We start from the raw sequence: 21,254 nt of genomic DNA, 5'->3' as shown, positions 1-21,254 counted from the left end.
TATATTTTATTGCACTTTAGGTTCTGGGGTACATGTGCCAAACATGCAGGATTGCTGTATATGTACATACATGGCAATGTGGTTTGCCACCTCCATCCCTGTCACCTATATCTGGCACATCTACCCATGTTGTCTCTCCCCAACTCCCTACCCCCTGCTCTCCCTCCCCCAGTCCTCCCCAACAGACCCTAAACATTTTTCTGTGTTTAATGCTTCCTTCAGGAGCTCTTGTAAGGCCAGGCTGGTGGTTACAAAATAGCAGTTGCTTGTCTGTGAAGGATTTTATTTCTTCTTCACTTATCAAATTTAGTTTGGCTGGATATGAAATTCTAAGTTTAAAGTTTTTTTCCTTAAGGATGTTGAATATGGCCCCCACTTTCTTCTGGCTTGTAGGATTTCTGCCAAGAGATCTGCTGTGAGTCTGAAGGGCTTCTGTTTGTGGGTAACCTGACCTTTCTCTCTGGCTGCCCTTCACATTTTTTTCTTCATTTCAACACTGATGAATCTGATGATTATGTGTCTCAGGATTGCTCTTCTCAAGGAGTATCATATGAATGTTGGCCTGCCTTGCTAGATTGGGGAAATTCTCCTGGATAATATCCTGAAGAGTGTCTTCCAGTGTGGTTCATTCTCCCCATTACTTTCTGGTACACTGATCAAACGTAGATTTGGTTTTTTCACATAATCCTGTAATTCTTGTAGGCTTTGTTCATTTATTTTTACTCTTTTTTCTCTAATCTTGCCTTCACACTTTATTTCATTGGCTTTATCTTCAATCTCTGATATCCTTTCTTCCACTTGATTGATTCAGGTATTGAAACTTGTGTATGTTTCACAAATTTCTTGCACTGTGTTTTTCAGCTCCATCAGGTCATTTATGTTCTTCTCTACACTGGCTCGTCTAGTTAACATTTTGTCTAACCTTTTTTTCAAGATTCTTAGCTTCCTTGTATTGGGTTAGAACACGTTTCTTTAGCTCGGAGAAGTTTGTTATTACCCACTTTCTGAAGCCTGCTTCTGTCAATTCGTCAAACTCATTCTCCATCCAGTTTTGTTTCCTTGCTGGTGAGGAGTTGTGATCTTTTGTAGGAGAAGAGACTTTATGTTGTTTTGGAATTTTCAGCCTTTTTTCACGTTCTTTTTATATTCATGGATTTATCTACCTTTGGTCTTTGAAGTTGGTGACCTTTGGATGGGGTCTCTTAGTGGGTGTTGTTTTTGTTCATGTTGAATCGATTTCTTTCTGTTTGTTAGTTTTCCTTATAACAGTCAGGACCCTCTGCTGCAGCTCTGCTGGAGTTTGCTGGTGGTCACTCAAGACCCTGTTTGCCTGGGAATCACCAGCAGAACAGCAAAGATTGCTGCGTGTTCCTTCTTCTGGTAGCTTTGTCCCAGAAGGGTATCTGCCAGATTCTAGCCAGAGCTCCCCTGTATGAGGTGTCTCTTTGGATATATGGGGGTCAGGGAACCAATTGAGGAGGCAGTCTGTCCCGTCTCAGAGCTCAAGTGCTTTGTTGGAAGCTTCGTTGGTTCTTCAGAGCTGCTAGGCAGGGACGTTTAAATCTGCTTCAGTGGAACTGACAACTGCCCCTTTTCCCACGTGCTCTGTACCAGGAAATTTGGGCTTTGTTTATAAGTCCCTGATGGGATGTGTAATTTTTTCAGAGATGCCCTGTCTAGCAAGGAGGGAGTCTAGTCACAGTCTGCCTGCAGAGGCATTGCTGAGCTGCCACAGGCTCCATCAAGCTTCTGTGTAAACTTCTTTGTGCTTTTGTTTACACCGGTAAGGTTAGAACTGCCTCAGTATTGGTGGACTGCCTTGGTAATGTCAGACTGCTACAGTAATGGCAGATGCCCGTCCCCCTACCAAGCTTGACCATCCCAGGCTGAGCTCAAACTGCTGTGCTGGCTGTCAAAATCCCAAGCCAGTGGGATTCAGCTTGCTGGTATCTGTGGGGGTGGGACCCACTGAGCCGGAACACCTGGCTCATCACCTTCAGCCCCCTTTCTCTCAGGGGTATGGGTAGCTCTGTCTCACAAGTGTTCCATGCACTAGCCCAAACAGCCACTCACGTTTGTGCTGGAAACCCCCGGCACCGGCTGAATCAGCTGCCCAGATTTGCAATGGAAACCCACAATGCCTGTTGGCCCGGTGGGAATCTCCTGGTCTGTGGGCTGCAAAGACCACAGGAGAGGTGCAGCATCCAAACCGGTGTGCCAGAGTGGCTGAAAAACTTCCTGATGGCCTCTGTTGGGTGGGGGAAGGTCCTCTGGGCCATTGCATTTGCTGAGTGAGGCAGTGCCCCACAGTGCCTTGGTTTGCTCTGCTTGGGCTACACCCACTGTCCAACCAGTCCCATTGAGATCAACCTGGTACCTCAGTTGGAAATGCAGAGATCACTCACCTTCTGCATTGCTCTTGCTGGGAACTGCACTCCAGAGCTGTTCCTATTTGGCCATCATGGCAGAAGTCAACCCCATATTCTTTAAAATCATACTCATCTGACCATTATTTGACACATTTACTCAATCCTCTTTCCACTTCTTTTGTTGTTATGACAATCACTCAGAAATTTCTTGGAACATCATCTGCCAAAAGTCATTCACCATGTTTTGCAGGCAGCCTTGTGTGGTAATGTAACTCTTTTTGGGGTTTGAGTTGTTGCACTTGGTTTCAAATTCAGGCATTATGATATTTGCATTGATATAATCTGAAACAAGCTAGTGGATCACCGTCATTTAAGACAACCCTGGTATGATCAAAGGGCAGGGTGTTTTATATCCATTTTTGTTTTTGTTTTCTTGCCTTTGACCCTCTTTTCAGCTGCAGAGAAGTTTGCACTCTTGTTGTAGTATCTCAAATTCTTCCCAAAAGCCTTGTTTGACTTTATCTGTGGTCTCAGCTAATTTGCTTAGTTTTCGAACTCTGCTTTCTATTTCAACAGTATTTATATGAGTCATATTAAGGGGCTGCTTGAGTTGTAGTACTCTACACAATGTTTCCACCATAGTATTCTTCTTGTAATCTTCCACAAGATCTGTCAAAGAATCAAACCATTCTCCTCTATCAATGTCATATTTCAGTTCCTGACAGCAAATCATAACATGGGGTCACTTTAGACTTGCCGTCATTGCCTTCTCCTTTGTTATCACTGGTGTGCACAGAAAGAACAATATCTCCAGGGTGGCTCTGGCTCTCTTTTACATGAAAGCTACCATGCTTTCCTTTTTCAGTTAATAGTTTCTCTGCCTCTTTCCCAGAGAAGTGTCCATAAAACCACCTTTCAGAGATAGGATCTGCACAGTTCACAGGATATTTTAGCTCAGTAACATCTCCATTCTTCTCTTTTAACTGCCCGTGATGTTCCATGTAATACTGGACCAACTCAGCTAAAGTGACAAACTTCTCCCCTCCATACAGGTCATAATAATCACCAATGTTCTGAATCTTTATGTGGGTGACAGCTCCATTTCTTCTAATGGAAAGTGTGAAGTCTCCAGGATTACTTTTACTAGGCCTTGCCAAAAAACTGCCGTCAACTCCTCTTGTCAACAATAGGTTTTCTGCCTCCACACCAGGGATATTTGGATGAAATAATCTCCATGATGTCATGTCCCTTCTGCCCTCCGGCTCCGTGATGGATCCCTCCTTGTTGAGGCTCCATTGGGCTTGGTCACATCAGGTAGGCCCAAGGGAGGCTTGCTCAGGACTGGAGGCAGGGCAGAGCCAGCTGGCCATGCACAACCCCCCCTCCAGGCCTGGGGATGCCAGAGACTGTGCAGCTGCCCCCAGGCCCAGCTCACTTCTCCTCCACCCTCTGGGAGCTCTTTAAATATAAAGTTTAATATCTCAAAATAATAAGAGCTATTTATGACAAGCCCATAGCCAATATCATATTGAGTGGGCAAAAGCTGGAAGCATTTTCTTTGAAAACCAGCACAGGACAAAGATGCCCTCTCTCAGCACTCCTGTTCAACAGTGTATTGAAAGTTCTGGCCAAAACAATCAGGCAGGAGAAAGAAATGAAGGGTATCTAAATAGGAAGAAAGAAAGTGAAATTGTCTCTATTTGCAGATGATATAATTGTATATTTAGAAAACCCTATTCAGCCACTAAATTCTTTAAGCTCATAAGCAACTTTAGTAAAGTCTCAGGACACAAAATCAATGCACAAATATCACAAGCATTCCTATATACCAATAAGAGACAAGCAGATAGACAAATCATGAGTGAACTCCCATTCAAAATGACTATAAAGAGAATAAAATACCTAGGAATGCAACTTACAAGGGATGTGAAGGACCTCTTCAAGGAGAACTACAAACCACTGTTCAAGGAAATAAGAGAGGACACAAACAGATAGAAAAACATTCCATGCTCATGAATAGAAAGAATCAATATTGTGAAAATGGCCATATTGCCTAAAGTAATTTATAGGTTCAATGCTATTCCCATAAAACTACCATAGACTTTCTTCTCAGAACTTTGAAAAAACTACTTTAAATTTCATATGAAGCCAAAAAAAACCCTGTATAACAAAGACAATCCTAAGTAAAAAGAACAAAGCTGAAGGAATCACATTACCTGACTTCAAACTATACTACAAGGCCATAATAACCAAAACATCATGGTACTGATAGCAAAAACAGATATATAAACATATCAGAGCCCTCAGAAGTAACACCACACATCTACAACCAACTGATCTTCAACAAACCTGACAAAAACAAGCAATGGGGAAAGGATTCCTTATTTAATAAATGGTGTTGGAAAAACTGGCTAGCCATGTGCAGAAAACAGAAACTGGACCGCTTCCTTACATCTCATACAAAAAGTAACTCAAGATGGATTAGAGACTTAGTGTAAGACCTAAAACCATAAAAACCATAGAAGAAAACCTAGGCAATACAATTTAGGATATAGGCATGGACAAAGAATTTGTGACTAAAACACCAAAGGCAATGGCAACAAAATTCAAAACTGACAAATGGGATCTAATTAAACTGAAGAGCTTCTGCACAGCAATAGAAACTATCATCAGAGTGAACAGGCAATCTACAGAATTGAAGAACGTTGTTGCAATCTATCCATCTGACAAAGGTCTAATATCCAGAATCCACAAGGAACTTAAACAAGTTTACAAGAAAAAAAAACATATCCCCATCAAAAAGTGGGTGAAGGTTATGAAGAGACACTTCTCAAAAGAAGATATTTAAGTGGCCAACAAATGTATGAAAAAAAGCTCATTATCACTGGCCATTAGAGAATGCAAATCAAAACCACAAATGCCATCTCATGCCAGTTACAATGGCTATAATTAAAAAGTCAGGAAACAACAGATGCTGGCAAGAATGTGGAGAAATAAGAACACTTTTATGCTGTTGGTGGGAATGTAAATTAGTTCAACCATTGTGGAAGACAGTGTGATGATTCCTCAAGGATCTAGAACACGAAATTCCATTGGACCCAACAATTCCATTACTGGGTATATGCTAAAAGAATTATAAATCATTCTACTGTAAAGATTACAAGCACATGTATGTTTATTGCAGTACTATTTACAATAGCAAAGGCTTGGAACAACCCAAATGCCCATCAATGATAGACTGAATAAAGAAAACATGGCATATATACACTATGGAATACTATGCAGCCATAAAAAAGGATGAGTTCATGTCCTTTTGAGGGACATGGATAAAGCTGGAAACCATCATTCTCAGCAAACTAACACAAGAACAGAAAATAAAACAGAACATGCTCTTACTCATAAGTGAGAGTTGAGCAATGAGAACACACAGATACAAGGAGGGGAGCATCACACACTGGGGCCTGTCAAGGGGTGGGAGGCAATGGGCGGGAGAGCTTTAGGACAAATACCTAATGCATGTGGGGCTTAAAACCTAGATGACAGATTCATAGGTGCAGTAAACCACCATGGCACATATATACCTGTGTAACAAACTTGTACCTTCTGCACATGTGTCTCAGAACTTAAAGTAAAATTTAAAATTTTTAAAAATACAAAGTTTATCAATCACTTGGATACAACAACTTTATTTTAGAGATCCTCCACCAACCCAGAAAACCTTTCCTATAATTTAAGTTATTTAGCTATTAAATAATAGACTTGGCCTAATCAATGTCAAATTTCAAATTACTAAAATTTGAAGAATGATTAGAGATGATGGGCATTTAGTTCCCAAAGAAGAAAATTCATTTTTGAAAAACTAAAGAAACAAAAAACTCCATTTATCAGTTTACTTTTTCTTTTTTGCCTTACCTGGGATTTATATTTCAAATAAAAAGTTTTCATTTAATTTTTTGGCAAACTAATCTCTGTTAGACATACTATTCATTCATATTTGTTTTCCTTCTCATAAAAAACATTCTGCTTCTTACATTTATTTCCTCAAATACATGAATTCACCCAAAGTCTCTCCAGTTGCTCTCTACTGGCTCAACACATGATTCTTTCAGCTATTCTTTATATATAAAAAGCTTTGAAATCTCCGATTATTCTCACCCTTTCTATCTTAGTGCCTTGTTGTCTACAGACTTTGCAGACTGATGTGATTTCCTCTGAAACTTGAATTACTAGGTTTTTAAAAAAGTCTCTCTCTCTCTTCTTTTTCCCCCAAAGTAAAGGCAAATAGGCTGTGAATGTAAATTTAGCATTTGGACAACCGTTTTTTAACCAGCTAGGTTGTCATTGGTCAACTCAGGATTAATGTCATAGTGATGTGTTGATTTTATGCAAGCTGAGCACTTTTTCGCTGTTAAGGGACTTTGTAGGTAAGATATTGCTTAAAATGTCTAAACTATTACTATCTGTTAACAAAGTGTTTTATATCTAAAGTTTAATAGTGTTTTAAAATTGTTTCTAATTCTGTAGCCTTACCCTGTGATCCCACTTTCCTCCTGGGCTGTGCTCCCTGCAATGTGATCTGCTCCATTGTTTTCCGTGAACGTTTTGATTATAAAGATCAGCAATTTCTTAACTTGATGGGAAGGTTGAATGAAAACACCAAGATTGTGAGCACCCCCTGGCTCCAGGTAAGGCCAAGATTTTTGTTTCCTGAGAAACCACTTATGCTATTTTTTTCTGACAAATCCAAAATTCTATATGAACCAAGCTCTGAAGTGCATTTTTGAATACTACAGTCATACCCAGACAACCATGGGGTGAATATCTGGGAAAGATGCCCAATCTCTTTATTTTATGCACAAGAAATAAATGCCCCAATACAGGCTTGGCTTCTAAGCCCATTAGCTCCCTGATCAGTGTTTTTTTCACTCAACTCCAAAGCCTTGTTTTTATAAAGTACTTTGGTGACAGCCCAAAAGCATGCCCACATCACTCCATGGACATCCAGGCACTTTGGAGGCCTCCATTACTCATAAAACTTGTTCTCCAATTCACACTTTGTCATATTATGCGGAAGAAATATCCTAATCTAAAGGACATCATCTCCTTCAAGGAGGGAGAATATTGGGACCATAGACGCTGCCAAAAAACACCGAATAAGGCAGGGGTGTTTGATATCTCAATTGGGATTCTAGCTGATGAGATAGCTGGGTTAGGAATGACAAAATTATTGGTTTTATGGTGTATGACACCATAAACAGACATCACACTTTTACCCTGTGCTGAATTGGCATATTTTATACTCTACCTAAATAATAATTGTGTAATATTAGAGAAGTCATTTAACTGCTCTGGTACACAGTTAGAATTTGAAGTATCTTTGAGCCCCTCCTACTTCTAAAATGCTAATTTCATTTCAGAGGCTGCTTGATAGAAATCAACAAAGCAGGGACTAGCTTTGTACTATTAATCAGATTGTCCAAACTCTCTTAACCTATGCTGCTATCTACAAAATGTGAATGTATTAATTTATACTATCTTATATTTCAAGATTGTAGAGAAGCATTGTTTTAAAAAGTAAGAGAGTTAATATAAAGATGCTTTTATACTACAAAAAAAAGGAGGTATGAGTCTAGGAAATGATTATCATCTTTGATTTTCTGGTCAAAATTTTCTTCCTCAAATCTTTTATTATCAGAGAATTACTACATATGTACAACAAAAAATTTCTCTATCAAGATATATAATATATTTTATTTATATTTGTAGCTGTAATTTACAACCAGAGCATGGTATATAGTATATATGCCTTTATTAAATACTTTTAATTTAATAAATTATTGTTTTCTCTTAGATCTGCAATAGTTTTCCTCCTATCATTGATTATTTCCCGGGAACCCATAACAAGTTACTTAAAAACGTTGCTTTGATAAAAAGTTTTATTTTGGAGAAAGTAAAAGAACACCAAGAATCAGTAGACATTAACAACCCTCGGGACTTCATTGATTGTTTCCTGATCAAAATGAAGAAGGTAAAATGTTAACAAAAGCTTAGTTACGTGACTGCTTGTATATTTGTGATTCATTGACTAGTGATTCTGTGTTTACTAGGGATGTTTAACTGGTCAAGCAGAATTGCTAGAGAAGCACTTTAAGTTTTTATTGTATGCATGAATATCCAGTAAGCATCATGGAAAATATATAACTAAATTGTTAAATAATTAGAGTACATAGACAAAATTGTTTACATAAAAATAATCTACCCAAATAATAAAGATGGCCAAATAGGAACAGCTCCAGTCTGCAGATTCCAGCAAGATCAACACAGAAGGCAGGCGATTTCTGCATTTCTAACTGAGGTACCTGGTTCATCTCACTGGGACTGGTTAGACAGTGGGTGCAGCCTAAGGAGGGTGAGCAGAAGCAGGATGGGGTGTTGCCTTACCTGGGAAGCACAAGGGGTCAAGTAACTCGCACCCCTAGCCAAGGGAAGCCTTGTGGGACCCTGCCATGAGGGATGGTGCTATCTAGCTCATACACTACACTTTTTCCATGGTCTTCGCAACTCACAGACCAGGAGATTCTCTAAGGTGCCCATACCACCAGAGCCCTGGGTTTCAAGCACAAAACTTGGTGGCCATTTGGGCAGACACCAAGCTAGCTGCAGGAGTTTTTTTTTTTTTTTTTTTTTTTTTTTTTTTTTTTAACACCCCAGTGAAAACAGAACTGTTTTACTCTCCTGGAAAGGAGTCTGTAAAGTGAGACAGAACTGTTTATTCTCCTGGAAAGGGGGCTGAAGCCAGAGAGCCAAGTGCTCTAGTGGAACCCACCCTCATGGAGCCCAGCAAGCTAAGATCCAGTGGCTTGAAATTCTCACTGCCAGCACAGCAGTCTGAAGTTGACCTAGGATGCTGGAGCTTGATGGAGGTAGTGTTGTCCACCATTACGAGGCTTGAGTAGGCAGTTTTCCCCTCACAGTGTAAACAAAGCTTCCAGGAAGTTCAAACTGGGTGGAGTCCACTGCAGCTTGGTAAAGCTTCTGTAGCCAGACTACCTCTCTATATTCCTCCTCCCTGGGCAGGACATCTCTGAAAGAAAGGCAGCAGCCCCACTCAGGGGCTTATAGATAAAACTCCCATCTCCCTAGTACAGAGCACCTGGGGAAAGAGTTGGCTGTGGGCACAGCATCAGCAGACTTAAACATTCCTGCCTGCCAGCTCTGAAGAGAGCAGCATATCTCCCAGCACAGCACTCAAGATCTCTAAAAGACAGATTGCCTCCTCAGGTGGGTCCCTAACCCCCATGCCTCCTGACTGTGAGACACTTCCCAGCAGGGGTCGACAGACACCTCAGACAGAAGAGCTCTGGCTGGTGTCTGGCAGGTGTCTCTCTGTGACAAAGCTTCCAGACAAAGGAACAGGCAACAATATTTGCTGTTCTGCAACCTCTGCTGGTGATACCCAGGCAAACAGCATCTGGAGTGGAGCTCCAGCAAACTCTAGCAGACCTGCAGAAGAGGGGCCTAAGTGTTAGAAGGAAAACTAGCAAACAGAAAGAAATAGCATCAACATCAACAAAAAGGATGTCTACACAAAAACTCCATCCAAAGGTCACCAGCATCAAAGAACAAAGGTAGATAAATCCTTAAAGATGAGGAAAAACTAGTGAAAAAATGCTGAAAATTTCAAAAACCAGAATGCCTCTTCTCCTCCAAAGGATCACAACTCCTCACCAGCAAGGGAACAAAACAGGGCAGAGAGTGAGTTTAGTGACTTGACAGATGCAGGCTTCAGAAGGTGGTTTATAAAAAACTCGACCAAGGTAAAAAAGCATGTTCTAACCCAATACAAGGAAGTTAAGAACCTTGAAAAAAGGTTAAAGGAATTGTTAACTAGAATAACCAGTTTAGAGAAGAACATAAATGGCCTGATGGAGCTGGGAAACACAGCACGAGAACTTATACAAAACATATGCAGGTATCAATAGATGAATCAATTAAGCGGAAGAGAGGATATCAAGAGATTGAAGATCAACTTAGTGAAATAAAGCATGAAGACAAGATTAGAAAAAAATGAATGAAAAGCAATGAACAAAGCCTCCAAGAAATATAAGACTATGTGAAAAGACCAAACCTACATTTGATCGGTGTACCTGAAAGTGATAGGGAGAATGGGACCAAGTTGGAAAACATTCTTCAGGATATTATCCAGGAGAACTTCCCCATTCCAGCAAGGCAGGCCAACATTCAAATTCAGAAACTATGGAGAACACCACAAAGATACTCCTTGATAATAGCAATCCCAAGACACATAATCAGATTCCCCAAGGTTGAAATGAAGGAAAAAAATGTTAAGGACTTCCAGAGAGAAAGTTCAGGTTACCCATAAAGGGAAGGCCATCAGACTAACAGCAGATCTCTCAGGAGAAACTTTACAAGCCAGAAGGGACTGGGGGCCAATATTTAACATTCTTACATAATATAATTTTTAGCCTAGAATTTCATATCCAGAAAATCTAAGCTTCATAAGTGAGGGAGAAATAAAATCCCTCACAGACAAGTAAATGCTGAGAAATTTTGTAACCATCAGGCCTGCCTTACAAGAGCTCCTCAAGGAAGCACTGAATATGGAAAGGAACAACTAGTACCAGCCACTGCAAAAACATACCAAATGGTAAAGACGGTTGGCACTATGAAGAAACTGTGTCAACTAATGGGCAAAATAACCAGCTAGCTTTATAATGACAGGATCAAATTCACAAATAACAATATTAAACTTAAATGTAAATGGGCTAAATGCCCTAATTAAAAGATGCGGACTAACAAATTGGAAGTCTAAGTCTCTGTTGGTTTCTAAGAACTTGCTTTTCTTCGAAGGAGCCAAAGGGGATTTTGACAGGATTGCAATAAATCTGTAGAACAGGGAGTTACACCATTTAAAAAATTGAAGTGAAATTCACATAACATAGATTAACCAGTTTAAAGAGTACACTTAAGTGGTATTTAATGCTTTCACAGTGTTGTGCAACCACCAGCTTTCTCTGGTTTCAAAATGTTTTTATCACTCCACAAAAACATATCATATTGATTAAATAATCACTCCATTCCCTTACTACATCATGTAATGACCTCTAATCTTTCTGTCTCTATGAGATTTCCTGTTATGGCTATATAAAGGACTCATAGCATATGTAACCTGTTATTTCTGGGTTGTTTCACTTACAATGTTTTGAAGAGTCATCTAAGTTGCAGCATATATCAGCACTTCATTATTTTTTGTGGCTGAAAAACATTTCATTTTCCATGCACATATATCACAATTTGTTATTCATCTGTTTATGGACATTTGCGTTTTTTCCAACTTTGGGCTCTTATAGATTATCTTGTGTTGACCATTGTGTATGTTTCTTTATGGGCATGTTTTAATTATTCTTGGGTATATTCTCAGGAGTTGAGTTGCTGGGTCAAATGGTAATTTTATGTTTATCTTCTTGTATAAGTGTTAAACTTTTCTACAGTGAATGTGGCACTTTATATTCCTTCCAGCAGTGTAGAAGGATTTCTATTTTTCCACATAGTTGCTAATACTTGTAATTTTCTGTATTTATTAAAGCCATCCTAGTGAATGCACAGTGGTATCTCAGTGTGAATTTATTGATTTATTTAGAGACAGAGTCTCACTCTGTTGCCCAGGCTGGAGTGCAGTGACGTGATCTCAGCTCCCTGGAATCTTGCCTCCTGGGTTCAAGCAATACCCCTGCCTCAGCCTCCAGAGTAGCTGGGATTACAGGCATGCACCACAACATCTGGCTAATTTTTATATTTTTGGTAGAAATGGGGTTTCACCATGTTAGCCAGGCTGGTCTAGAATGCTTGACCTCAGGTGATCTGCCCACCTTGGCCTCCCTAAGTGCTGCGATTACAGGTGTGAGTCATCACACCCAGCTCTCATTGTGGTTTTAACTTGTATTTAATGATCAGTGATTTTGAACTTCTTTTAATATACTATTACTTATTTGTATATCTTCTTTGGAGAAATGCCATTTAAGTCCATTTTTTATTTAAATTAAGTTACCCTTATTTTTCTTTTTAAGCTGTCAGAATTGTTTGTGTATCCAAATCATTAAACTCTCACATATACATAATATAAAAATATTTCCTCCCATTCTGTCAGTGGCTATTTCACATTCTTAATTATATTCTTGTTGGACAAACTTTAATTTTGATGAAGTTTGGTTTATCTATTTTTTCTTTTGCCACTCTGCTATCAAATTTATAAATCTATTGCCAAATATTAAGTCATAAAGATGTACTCCTATGTTTTATTCTAAGAGTTTTATAGTTTTGGCTCTTATATTTAAGTTTTTCCAGTCATTGTTAGTTATATTTTTCATTTGGAGTGAGGTAGGGAAGGTTCCAGCTTCATTCTTTTGCATTTTGTCATCCAATGGTCTTATCATCATTTATTGAAGAGATTTTTTCCTCAGATTGAATGGTTTAGGCACCCTTGATCAAAGTAAATTGGCCATAGATGTTTAGGTTTATTTCTTGATTTCAGTTTTATTCCATTGGTCTTGGTGTCTGTATGCTAGTACCACACTGTTTTGATTATTATACTTTGTAGTAAGTTTTGAAGTTGGAAATTGAGTACTCGCTGATACAGAAATTAAGAAGAAATTACTTCGGGAGATAGTAAGCATTTGGGAGTCCTTGGTAAGGTTTCTCTTTTTAATGAAAAGCAGCCCCAAATCATTTTCTAACAAATAGTATCCTGTACAATTGAACTGCACCACTTCACCCTCAGTGCCAATGTGGGTGACCTCAAACTCCGCTGGATGCCAGAGGTGCCAGGTCTGCAAAGTGCACCCTCCTGTTGGACTGTGCTGTGCCAGGACCGAGTGGCACACATTCTTCTGGCTGTGGTGCCTGATCTATACCTCCTGGACCATGAAGCCTGCTCCACAGTGACCCCCCTGGCCTGAGCCCAGGAGTAAGCAGCTTCCTGCAGATGGCTGACTCCTTCACCTACCGACATCTGGCACTCTTCACATACACAGGCTACATCTAGATGGGGACGGCATCACTCAAGGAGAAGCTGTGTGAGTTCAACTGCAACATCTGGGCACCTCCAAAGCAGATGATTGGTTCAATCAAGTGTGACATTTACATAGCAGGTGGGGAAGGCTGGCCACCCCACTCTAATTTTATTATGCAAATAGGACTTTCCACTTGATTCGTGCCATTTTGTCTGCTCCTTATGGTACACATGACTGGCAAAGGGAAGGGATGATAAAGCCGCCATTTTGAAAATACCTAGTCACAGGTAGTTCTTTCCTACTCGCGTTCACCCACACAAGCTTCCAGCTTGCTTGTCTATGTCTGGTGCAGCCGTCCTCGTAGCAAAGAGAGGGCTGTGTCGGTGGCCTCGGAGAGGCGGCTGATTGTGGTGGGCGATGCACCCGAGAGCACGCAGTTTGTGCTGGACGAGGACTCCTACCTGGTACCTGAGCTCCATGGTGTCCGCATCGTCTCCTGTAGCACCCACGAGTTTCTGCATGAGGTTCCAACGGCCAAGAAGGAGATCTTCAAAATTGCCTCAATAGCCCCCGGGGCGCTGCTCCTGGAGGTTCAGAAAGAATATGAGAAAGAGAGCCAGAAGGCAGATGAGTACCTGCAGGAGATCCAGGAGCTGGGCCGGCTGACCCAGGCCATACAGCAGTGCATTGGGGCCGCAGGACATGAGTACCAGCCAGACGTGGAAGAGTCTGCTCAGGGCCGCCTCCTTCGGAAAGTGTTTCCTGGACAGATTTCCACCCGACAGCTTCGTGCGCATGTGTCAAGACCTGCATGTGCTCAATGCCATTAGGGACTATCACATTGGGATCCTACTCACCTATAGCCAACACAAGCAGCTCACCATCCAGGTGCTGCTGGACAGGCTTGTGTTGCAGAGACTTCATCCCCTGGCCATCCAGATATGTGAGTACTTGCACCTTCCTGAAGTACAGGGCATCAGCAGGATCCTGGCCCATTGGGCCTACTATAAGGTGCAAGAGAAGGATGTCTCAGATGAGGATGTGGCTTGAGCCATTAACCAGAAGCTGGGGGACACACCTGGTGTCTCTTACTCTGACATTGCTTCATGAGCCTATGGCTGTGGCCGCACGGAGCTGGCCATCAACCTGCTGGAGTATGAGCCACGCTCAGGGGATCAGGTACCCCTTTTCCTAAAGATGAAGAGGAGCAAACTGGCACTAAGCAAGGCCATTGAGAGTGGGGACACTGACCTGGTGTTCACAGTGTTGCTGCACCTGAAGAATGAGCTGAACTGAGGAGATTTTTTCATGACTCTTCCGAATCAGCCCATGGCCCTGAGTTTGTACTGACAGTTCTGTAAGCACCAAGAATTAGAGATGCTGAAGGACCTTTATAATCAGGATGACAATCACCAGGAATTGGGTAGCTTCCACATCCGAGCCAGCTATGCTGCAGAAAAGCGGATTGAGGGCTGAATAGCAGCTCTTCAGACAGCCGCCGATGCCTTCTACAAGGCCAAGAATGAGTTTGCAGCCAAGGCTACAGAGGATCAAATGCAGCTCCCATGGCTGTGGCGGAGCCTAGAAGACAAGCTAGGGGGCCATTTCCTAGACCTGTGTCTGCATGACACTATTACTGCTCTCGTTCTTGGTGGTCACAACAAGCGTGCAGAGCAGCTGGCACGTGACTTCCTCATCCCTGTCAAGAGGCTCTGGTGGCTGAAGCTGACTGCACTGGCAGATTTGGAAGACTGGGAAGAACTAGAGAAGTTTTCCAAGAGCAAGAAATCCCCCATTGGATCTCTTTTATGGAGATCTGCATGAAACAACACAATAAATACAAAGCCAAGAAGTATGCTTCCCATCTGGGTCCTGAGCAGAAGGTCAAGGCTTTGCTTCTTATTGGCGACGTGGCTCAGGCTGCAGACGTGGCCATCGAACACCTGAACGAGGCTGAGCTGAGCCTCGTATTGTCCCACTGCATGGGAGCCACAGATGGGGCCACAGCTGACAAGATTGAATGGGCCAGTGCACAAGCCCAGAAGAAGTGATGAGTCCACCCTGCACATCTCAAGCAATGTGTTCCTCCCAGCACCTGGGCTTGGCAGAAGGATCATAGTTCATCCAGCTCCTCCCCAAGAGCAATGCTGAGGAGGCAGTGTGGAGGGGGGATTGGTGGGTGGTAGCAGGGCTGTCTGGTTGTAAATAACATTGGAATACTTAAAAAAAAAAAGTACCAGATGTAGAGTGGACTCTTTCTGGATGTTGTAGTCAGACAGGGTGCACCCTTCTTCCAGCTGCTTTCTGGCAAAGATCAACCTCTGCTGGTCAAGAGGGATGCCTTCCTTGTCCTGGATCTTTGCCTTGACATTCTCAGCGGTGTCACTGGGCTTGACCTCGAGGGTGATGGTCTTACCAGTCAGGGTCTTCACTAATATCTGCATCCCACCTCGGAGACGGAGGACCAGTTTCGTTTTAAAATCAAGTTTACTTTAAATTTTGTATTTAGTTATCATCATTGATTGGCTGATTTTGAAATGATACTATATGAAATATCTTTTTTAAAAAAATGTTCAACTTTTATTTTAGATTCAGGAATTGCATGTTCAAGTTTGTTACATAGGTATATTGTGTGATGCTAAAGTTTAGGGTACAAATTATTCCATCACCAAGGTAGTGAGGATAGTATCCAATAGGTAGTTTTTCAGCTCTTGCTTCTATATCTCTCTATCGTCTATAGTAATTGCCAGTGTGTATTGTTTCCATATTTGTATCCCACTTTTATATGAGAACATGTGGTGTTTGGTTTTCTGTTGCTGCATTAATTCTCTCAAGATAATGGCCTCCAGCTGCATCTATGTTGCTGCAAAGATATGATATTTTTAATGGCTGCATAGCATTTCATGGTGTGTATATACCACATTTTCTTTATGCCACACACCATTGGTGGTTTCTATGTCTTTCCTATTGTGACTAGTGCAGGGATGGACATACAAGCACATGTGTCTTTTTGGTAGAACAATTTGTTTTCCATTGGGTGCATGCCCAGTGGTGAAATAGTTGCATCAAATGGCAGTTCTGTTTTTAGTTCTTTGTGAAAGCTCCAAACTGCTTCCCATAATGGCTGAACTAACTGACATTCCCACCAGTAGCGTATAAGTGTTCCCTTTTCTCTGCAGCCTCACCAACATCTCTTATTTTTTGGCTTTTTAATTATATCCATTCTGACTGGTATGAGATATCTTATTGTGGTTTTGATTTGCATTTATCTGATGATTAGTGATGTTGAGCATTTTTGTCATATGGTTGTTGGCCATGTGTATGTCTTCTTTGAAGAATATGTGTCTTTTGTCCACTTTTTAATGGGGTTATTTGTTTTTTAACTTGTTTAATTGTCTAAGTTTCTTATAAATTCTTGATATTGGACCATTGTTGGAGTCACAGTTTGCAAATATTTTGTCCCATTCTGTAGGTCGTCTGTTTATTCTGTTGATAGTTTTTCTTGCTGTGCAGAAGCACTTTTATTAGGTCCCACTTGTCAATATTTATTTTGGTTCCAGTTGCTTCTGAGGAGTTATTCATAAACTCTTTGACAAAGCCTGTATCCAGAATGATATTTCATAGATTTTTTTTCTATAGAATTCTTATAGTTTGAGGTCTTAAATTTACATCATTATTCCATCTCAAGTTAATTTTTGTATATAGTGCAAGGAAGTGTTCCAGTTTCATTCTGCATGTAGCTAGCCAGTTATCCTAGTTCAATTTACTGAATAGATACTCATCTCCTCATTGATTATTTTTGTCAACTTTGTTGAATATCAGATAGCTATAGGGGTGTGGCTTTATCTGGCTTCTCTACTTCTGTTCAATTTGTTTTGTACCAGTTACATGTTGTCTTGGTTACTGTAATATTACAGTATAGTTTGAAGTCACCTTATGTGAAGCTTTCAACTGTTCCTTTTGCTTAGGATTGTTTTGGCTATTTGGGCTCTTCTTTGGTTCCGTGTGAATTTTAGAATAGTTTTTTTTCTAATTCTGTGAAAAAAGACACTGGTAGTTTGATAGGAATAACATTGAATCTGTAGTTTGCTTTGGCAGTCTAGTCATTTTAATGATATTGATTGTTTCAATCCATATGCATGAGCTGTTTTTCCATTTTTTTGTGTCATCTATGATTTTATTCAGCAGTGCTTTGTAGTTCTCCTTTGTAGAGACCTTTTGTCCCCCTTTTTAGCTGTATTCCTAGGTTTTCTTTTTGTGGCTATTATAAATGGGATTGGGTTCTTGATTTACCTTTCAGCATGAAAATTATTAGTGTATAAAAATGCCACTGATTTTTACACATTTGTTTTGTGTACTGAAATTTCACTGAAGTTGTGTTACAGTTCCAGGAGCTTTTTGGAAGGTTCTTTAGGGTTTTCTAGGTCTGAGATGGGTCTTCTAGGTCTGAGATGGCTCTTCTACTTCTAACAGTAGAAGATGGGCTTTGTATCTCTGAAGACAGTAGAAGGATGGGTCTTATTTTTAATCCTATGTACTACACTTTGCCTTTTACCTGAGGTTTTGATTCTATTGTGAAATTGTTAGCTGGTTGTTTTGTAATTTCTATTGTGTGACTGCTTTATGGAATCTGTGGGCTATATACTTAAGTGTGTTTTGTGGTAGCAGGTCTTTCATTTCCATATTTAGAACTCTTTTAATGATCTTTTATAAGGCTGGTCTAATGGTAACAGAATTTCCTGGTATTTACTTGTTTGGAAAAGATTTTATTTCTTCTTTCTTATGAAGCTTAGTTTGGCAGGTTAGAAAATTCTTTCTTATAATTTCCTTTTTAAATGAATATTGAAAATAGGCTGATCATCCCCTGTTAGCTTGACAAGTTTCTCTTTGTATGTGACCTGACCTTTTTCTCTAGCTGCCTTTAAGATTTTTTTTTTTTTTGTATACTTTAAGTTCTGGAGTACATGTGCAGATCTTGCAGGATTGTTACATATGTATACTCATGCCATAGTGGTTTGCTGCCTCCATTCCCCCATCACCTACATTAGGTATTTCTCCTAATGTTATTCCTCTCCTACTTCCCCACCCGCAGCTGTCCCTCCCCTAGCCACCCACCCTGCAACAGACCCTAGTGTGTGATGATCCCCTCCCTGTGCCCATGGGTTCTCGTTGTTTAACACCTGCCTATGAGTGAGAACATGTGGTGTTTTGTTTTCTGTTCTTGTGTCAGTTTGCTGAGAATGATGGTTTCCAGGTTCATCCATGGCCCTACAAAGGACATGAACTCATCCTCTTTAATGGCTGCATAGTATTCCATGGTGTATATGTGCCACATTTTCTTCGTCCAGTCTATCATTGATGGACATTCGGGTTGGTTCCAGGTCTTTGCTATTGTAAGCAGTGCTGCAGTGAACATACATGTGCATGTGCCTTTATAACAGCAGGATTTACAATCCTTTGGGTATATACCCAGTGATAGGATTGCTGGGTCAAATGAAATTTCTATTTCTAGATCCTTGAGGAATCGCCACACTGTCTTCCACAATGGTTGAACTAATTTACACTCCCACCGACAGTGTAAAAGTGTTCCTATTTCTCCACATCCTCTCCAGGATCTGTTGTCTCCAGATTTTTAAATGATCGCCTTTCTAACTGGCATGAGATGGTATCTCAATGTGATACCATTTTTGATTTGCATTTCTCTGATGGCCAGTGATGATGAGCATTTTTTCATATGTTTGTTGGCCTCATATATGTCTTCTTTTGAAAAGTGTCTGTTCATATCCTTCACCAACTTTTGAATGGGTTTTTTTTTTTTTTTTTTTTTTTTTGCTCTCGTAAATCTGTTTTAGTTCTTTGTAGATTCTGGATATCAGCCCTTTGTCAGATGGGTAGATTACAAAAATTTCTTCCCATTCTGTTGGTTGCCAGTTCACTCTGATGATTGTTTCTTTTGTTATGAAGAAGCTGTTAAGTTTTATTAGATCCAGTTTTTCTATTTTGGCTTTTGTTGTCATTGCTTTTGGTGTTTTAGTCATGAAGTCCTTGCCTACGCCTATGTCCTGAATGGTTTTGCCTAGTTTTCTTTTAGGATTTTTATGGTGTTAGGTTTTATGTTTAAATCTTTTTTTTTTTTGTATTCAAAGTTTGCATAGTTTATTCTGATTTTAGAACTAAATCCAGGATTTTTTGTGAAAAACACTTATTGAAAGAATTAGTTTTAAAATTGATCAGAAAGTGGTGATAACTATTACTTAGATGTAAACACACACAGTCATTTCAGAAAAATGGTAAAAAAGATATATTCAGGACTTCTCTGTGTGTGTGTGTGTGTGTGTGTGTGTGTGTGTTTTCTTCTAGAACCATTGCTGCATCTCTCTCTTTCTCTTTTTTTCTTTTTAAATTATACTTTAGGTTCCGGGGTACATGTACAGATCATGCAGGATTGTTGCATAGGTACATACATGGCAATGTGGTTTGCTGCCTCCGTCCTATATTTAAATCTTTAATCCATCTGGAGTTAATCTTAGTGTAGAGTGTAAGGAGGGGTCCAGTTTCAGCTCTCTGCAGATGGATAGCCAGTTTTTCCCACACCATTTATTAAACAGGGAATCCTTTCCCCATTGCTTGTTTCTGTGAGGTTTGTCAAAGATTAGATGGTTGTAGATGTGTGGCATTGCCTCCAAGGCCTTTGTTCTGTTCCATTAGTCTATATCTCTGTTTTGGTACCAGTACCATGCTGTTTTGATTACTGTAGACTTGTAGTATAGTTTGAAGTCAGGTAACGTGATGCATCCAGCTTTGTTCTTTTTGCTTAGGATTGGCTTGGTTATGCGGGCTCTCTTTTGGTTCCATATGAAGTTTAAGGTGATTTTTTCCAATTCTGTGAAGAAAGTCATTGGTAGCTTGATGGGGATAGTGTTGAATCTATCAATTACTTTCAGCAGTATGGCCATTTTCATAATACTTATTCTTTCTAACCATGAGCATGGAATGTTTTTCCATATGTTTGCGTTCTCTCCTATTTCCTTGAGCAGTGGTTTGCAGTTCTCCTTGAAGAGGTCCTTACATCCTTTGTTAGTTGTGTATTTTATTCTCTTTGTAGCAATTGTGAATGGGAGTTAGCTCTTGATTTGGCTCTCTGTTTGTCAGTTATTGGTGTATAGGAATGCTTGTGATTTCTGCAGATTGATTGTGGATCCTAAGACTTTGCTGAAGTTGCCTATCAGTTTCAGGAGATTTTGGGCTGAGACAGGGGGGTCTTCTAAATATACAATCATGTCATCTGGAAATAGAGACAATTTGTGTTCCTCCTTTCCTAACTGAATACTCTTTATTTCTTTTTCTTGCCTGATTGCTCTGGCTAGAACTTCTAATACTATATTGAATAGGAGTGGTGAGAGAGTGCATCCTCGTCTAGTGCCAGATTTCAAAGGGAATGCTTTCAGTTTTTGCCCATTCTGTATGATATTGGCTGTGGGTTTGTCATAAATAGCTTTTATTATTTTGTGATATGTTCCATCAATACCTAGTTTATTGAGGGTTTTTAGCATAAAGGCCTGTTGAATTTTGTCTAAGGCCTTCTCTGCATCTCTTGCATAAATTTTTTTTTTATTGTTGATGTATGGAGACACGACTAATTTATGCATTGATCTTGTACCCTGATTAGGCTGAAATCATTTATTAGCTCTACTTGTTTTCTTTGTGTATTGTATGAGATTTTCTACATGCGGAATTATGTTATCTTCAAATACACATGATTTGAATTTTTTCTTTCCTATTTGGATGGATTTTATTTTATTTTCTTGCCTAATTGCTCTGGCTAGAATTTCCAATACTATGTCTAATAGTAGGA

At 40.1% G+C, this 21,254-nt stretch overlaps 1 protein-coding gene and 2 pseudogenes across 1 annotated transcript in view; 2 read left to right on the top strand and 1 right to left on the bottom strand.

Moving 5' to 3' along the window:
* LOC110568730 (cytochrome P450 2C19) overlaps positions 1-21,254 on the top strand; it is a 70,804-nt gene that overhangs the window by 10,387 nt on the left and 39,163 nt on the right. Inside the window, exons 4-5 of the mRNA XM_064374092.1 lie at positions 6,894-7,054; positions 8,221-8,397. Coding sequence (XP_064230162.1) covers positions 6,894-7,054; positions 8,221-8,397 — 338 coding nt within the window. The remainder of the gene's footprint in view (positions 1-6,893; positions 7,055-8,220; positions 8,398-21,254) is intronic.
* On the bottom strand, positions 2,510-3,613 carry LOC105718884 (tyrosine-protein phosphatase non-receptor type 11-like; annotated as a pseudogene).
* On the top strand, positions 9,668-15,450 carry LOC105714531 (vacuolar protein sorting-associated protein 16 homolog; annotated as a pseudogene).

This window comes from Aotus nancymaae, unplaced genomic scaffold (assembly GCF_030222135.1).
Source record: "Aotus nancymaae isolate 86718 unplaced genomic scaffold, 86718_ANA_hifiasm-v0.15.2.pri h1tg000010l, whole genome shotgun sequence".
Taxonomy (NCBI): Eukaryota; Metazoa; Chordata; class Mammalia; order Primates; family Aotidae; genus Aotus; species Aotus nancymaae.
This window is presented reverse-complemented; position numbering and strand designations above follow the sequence as displayed.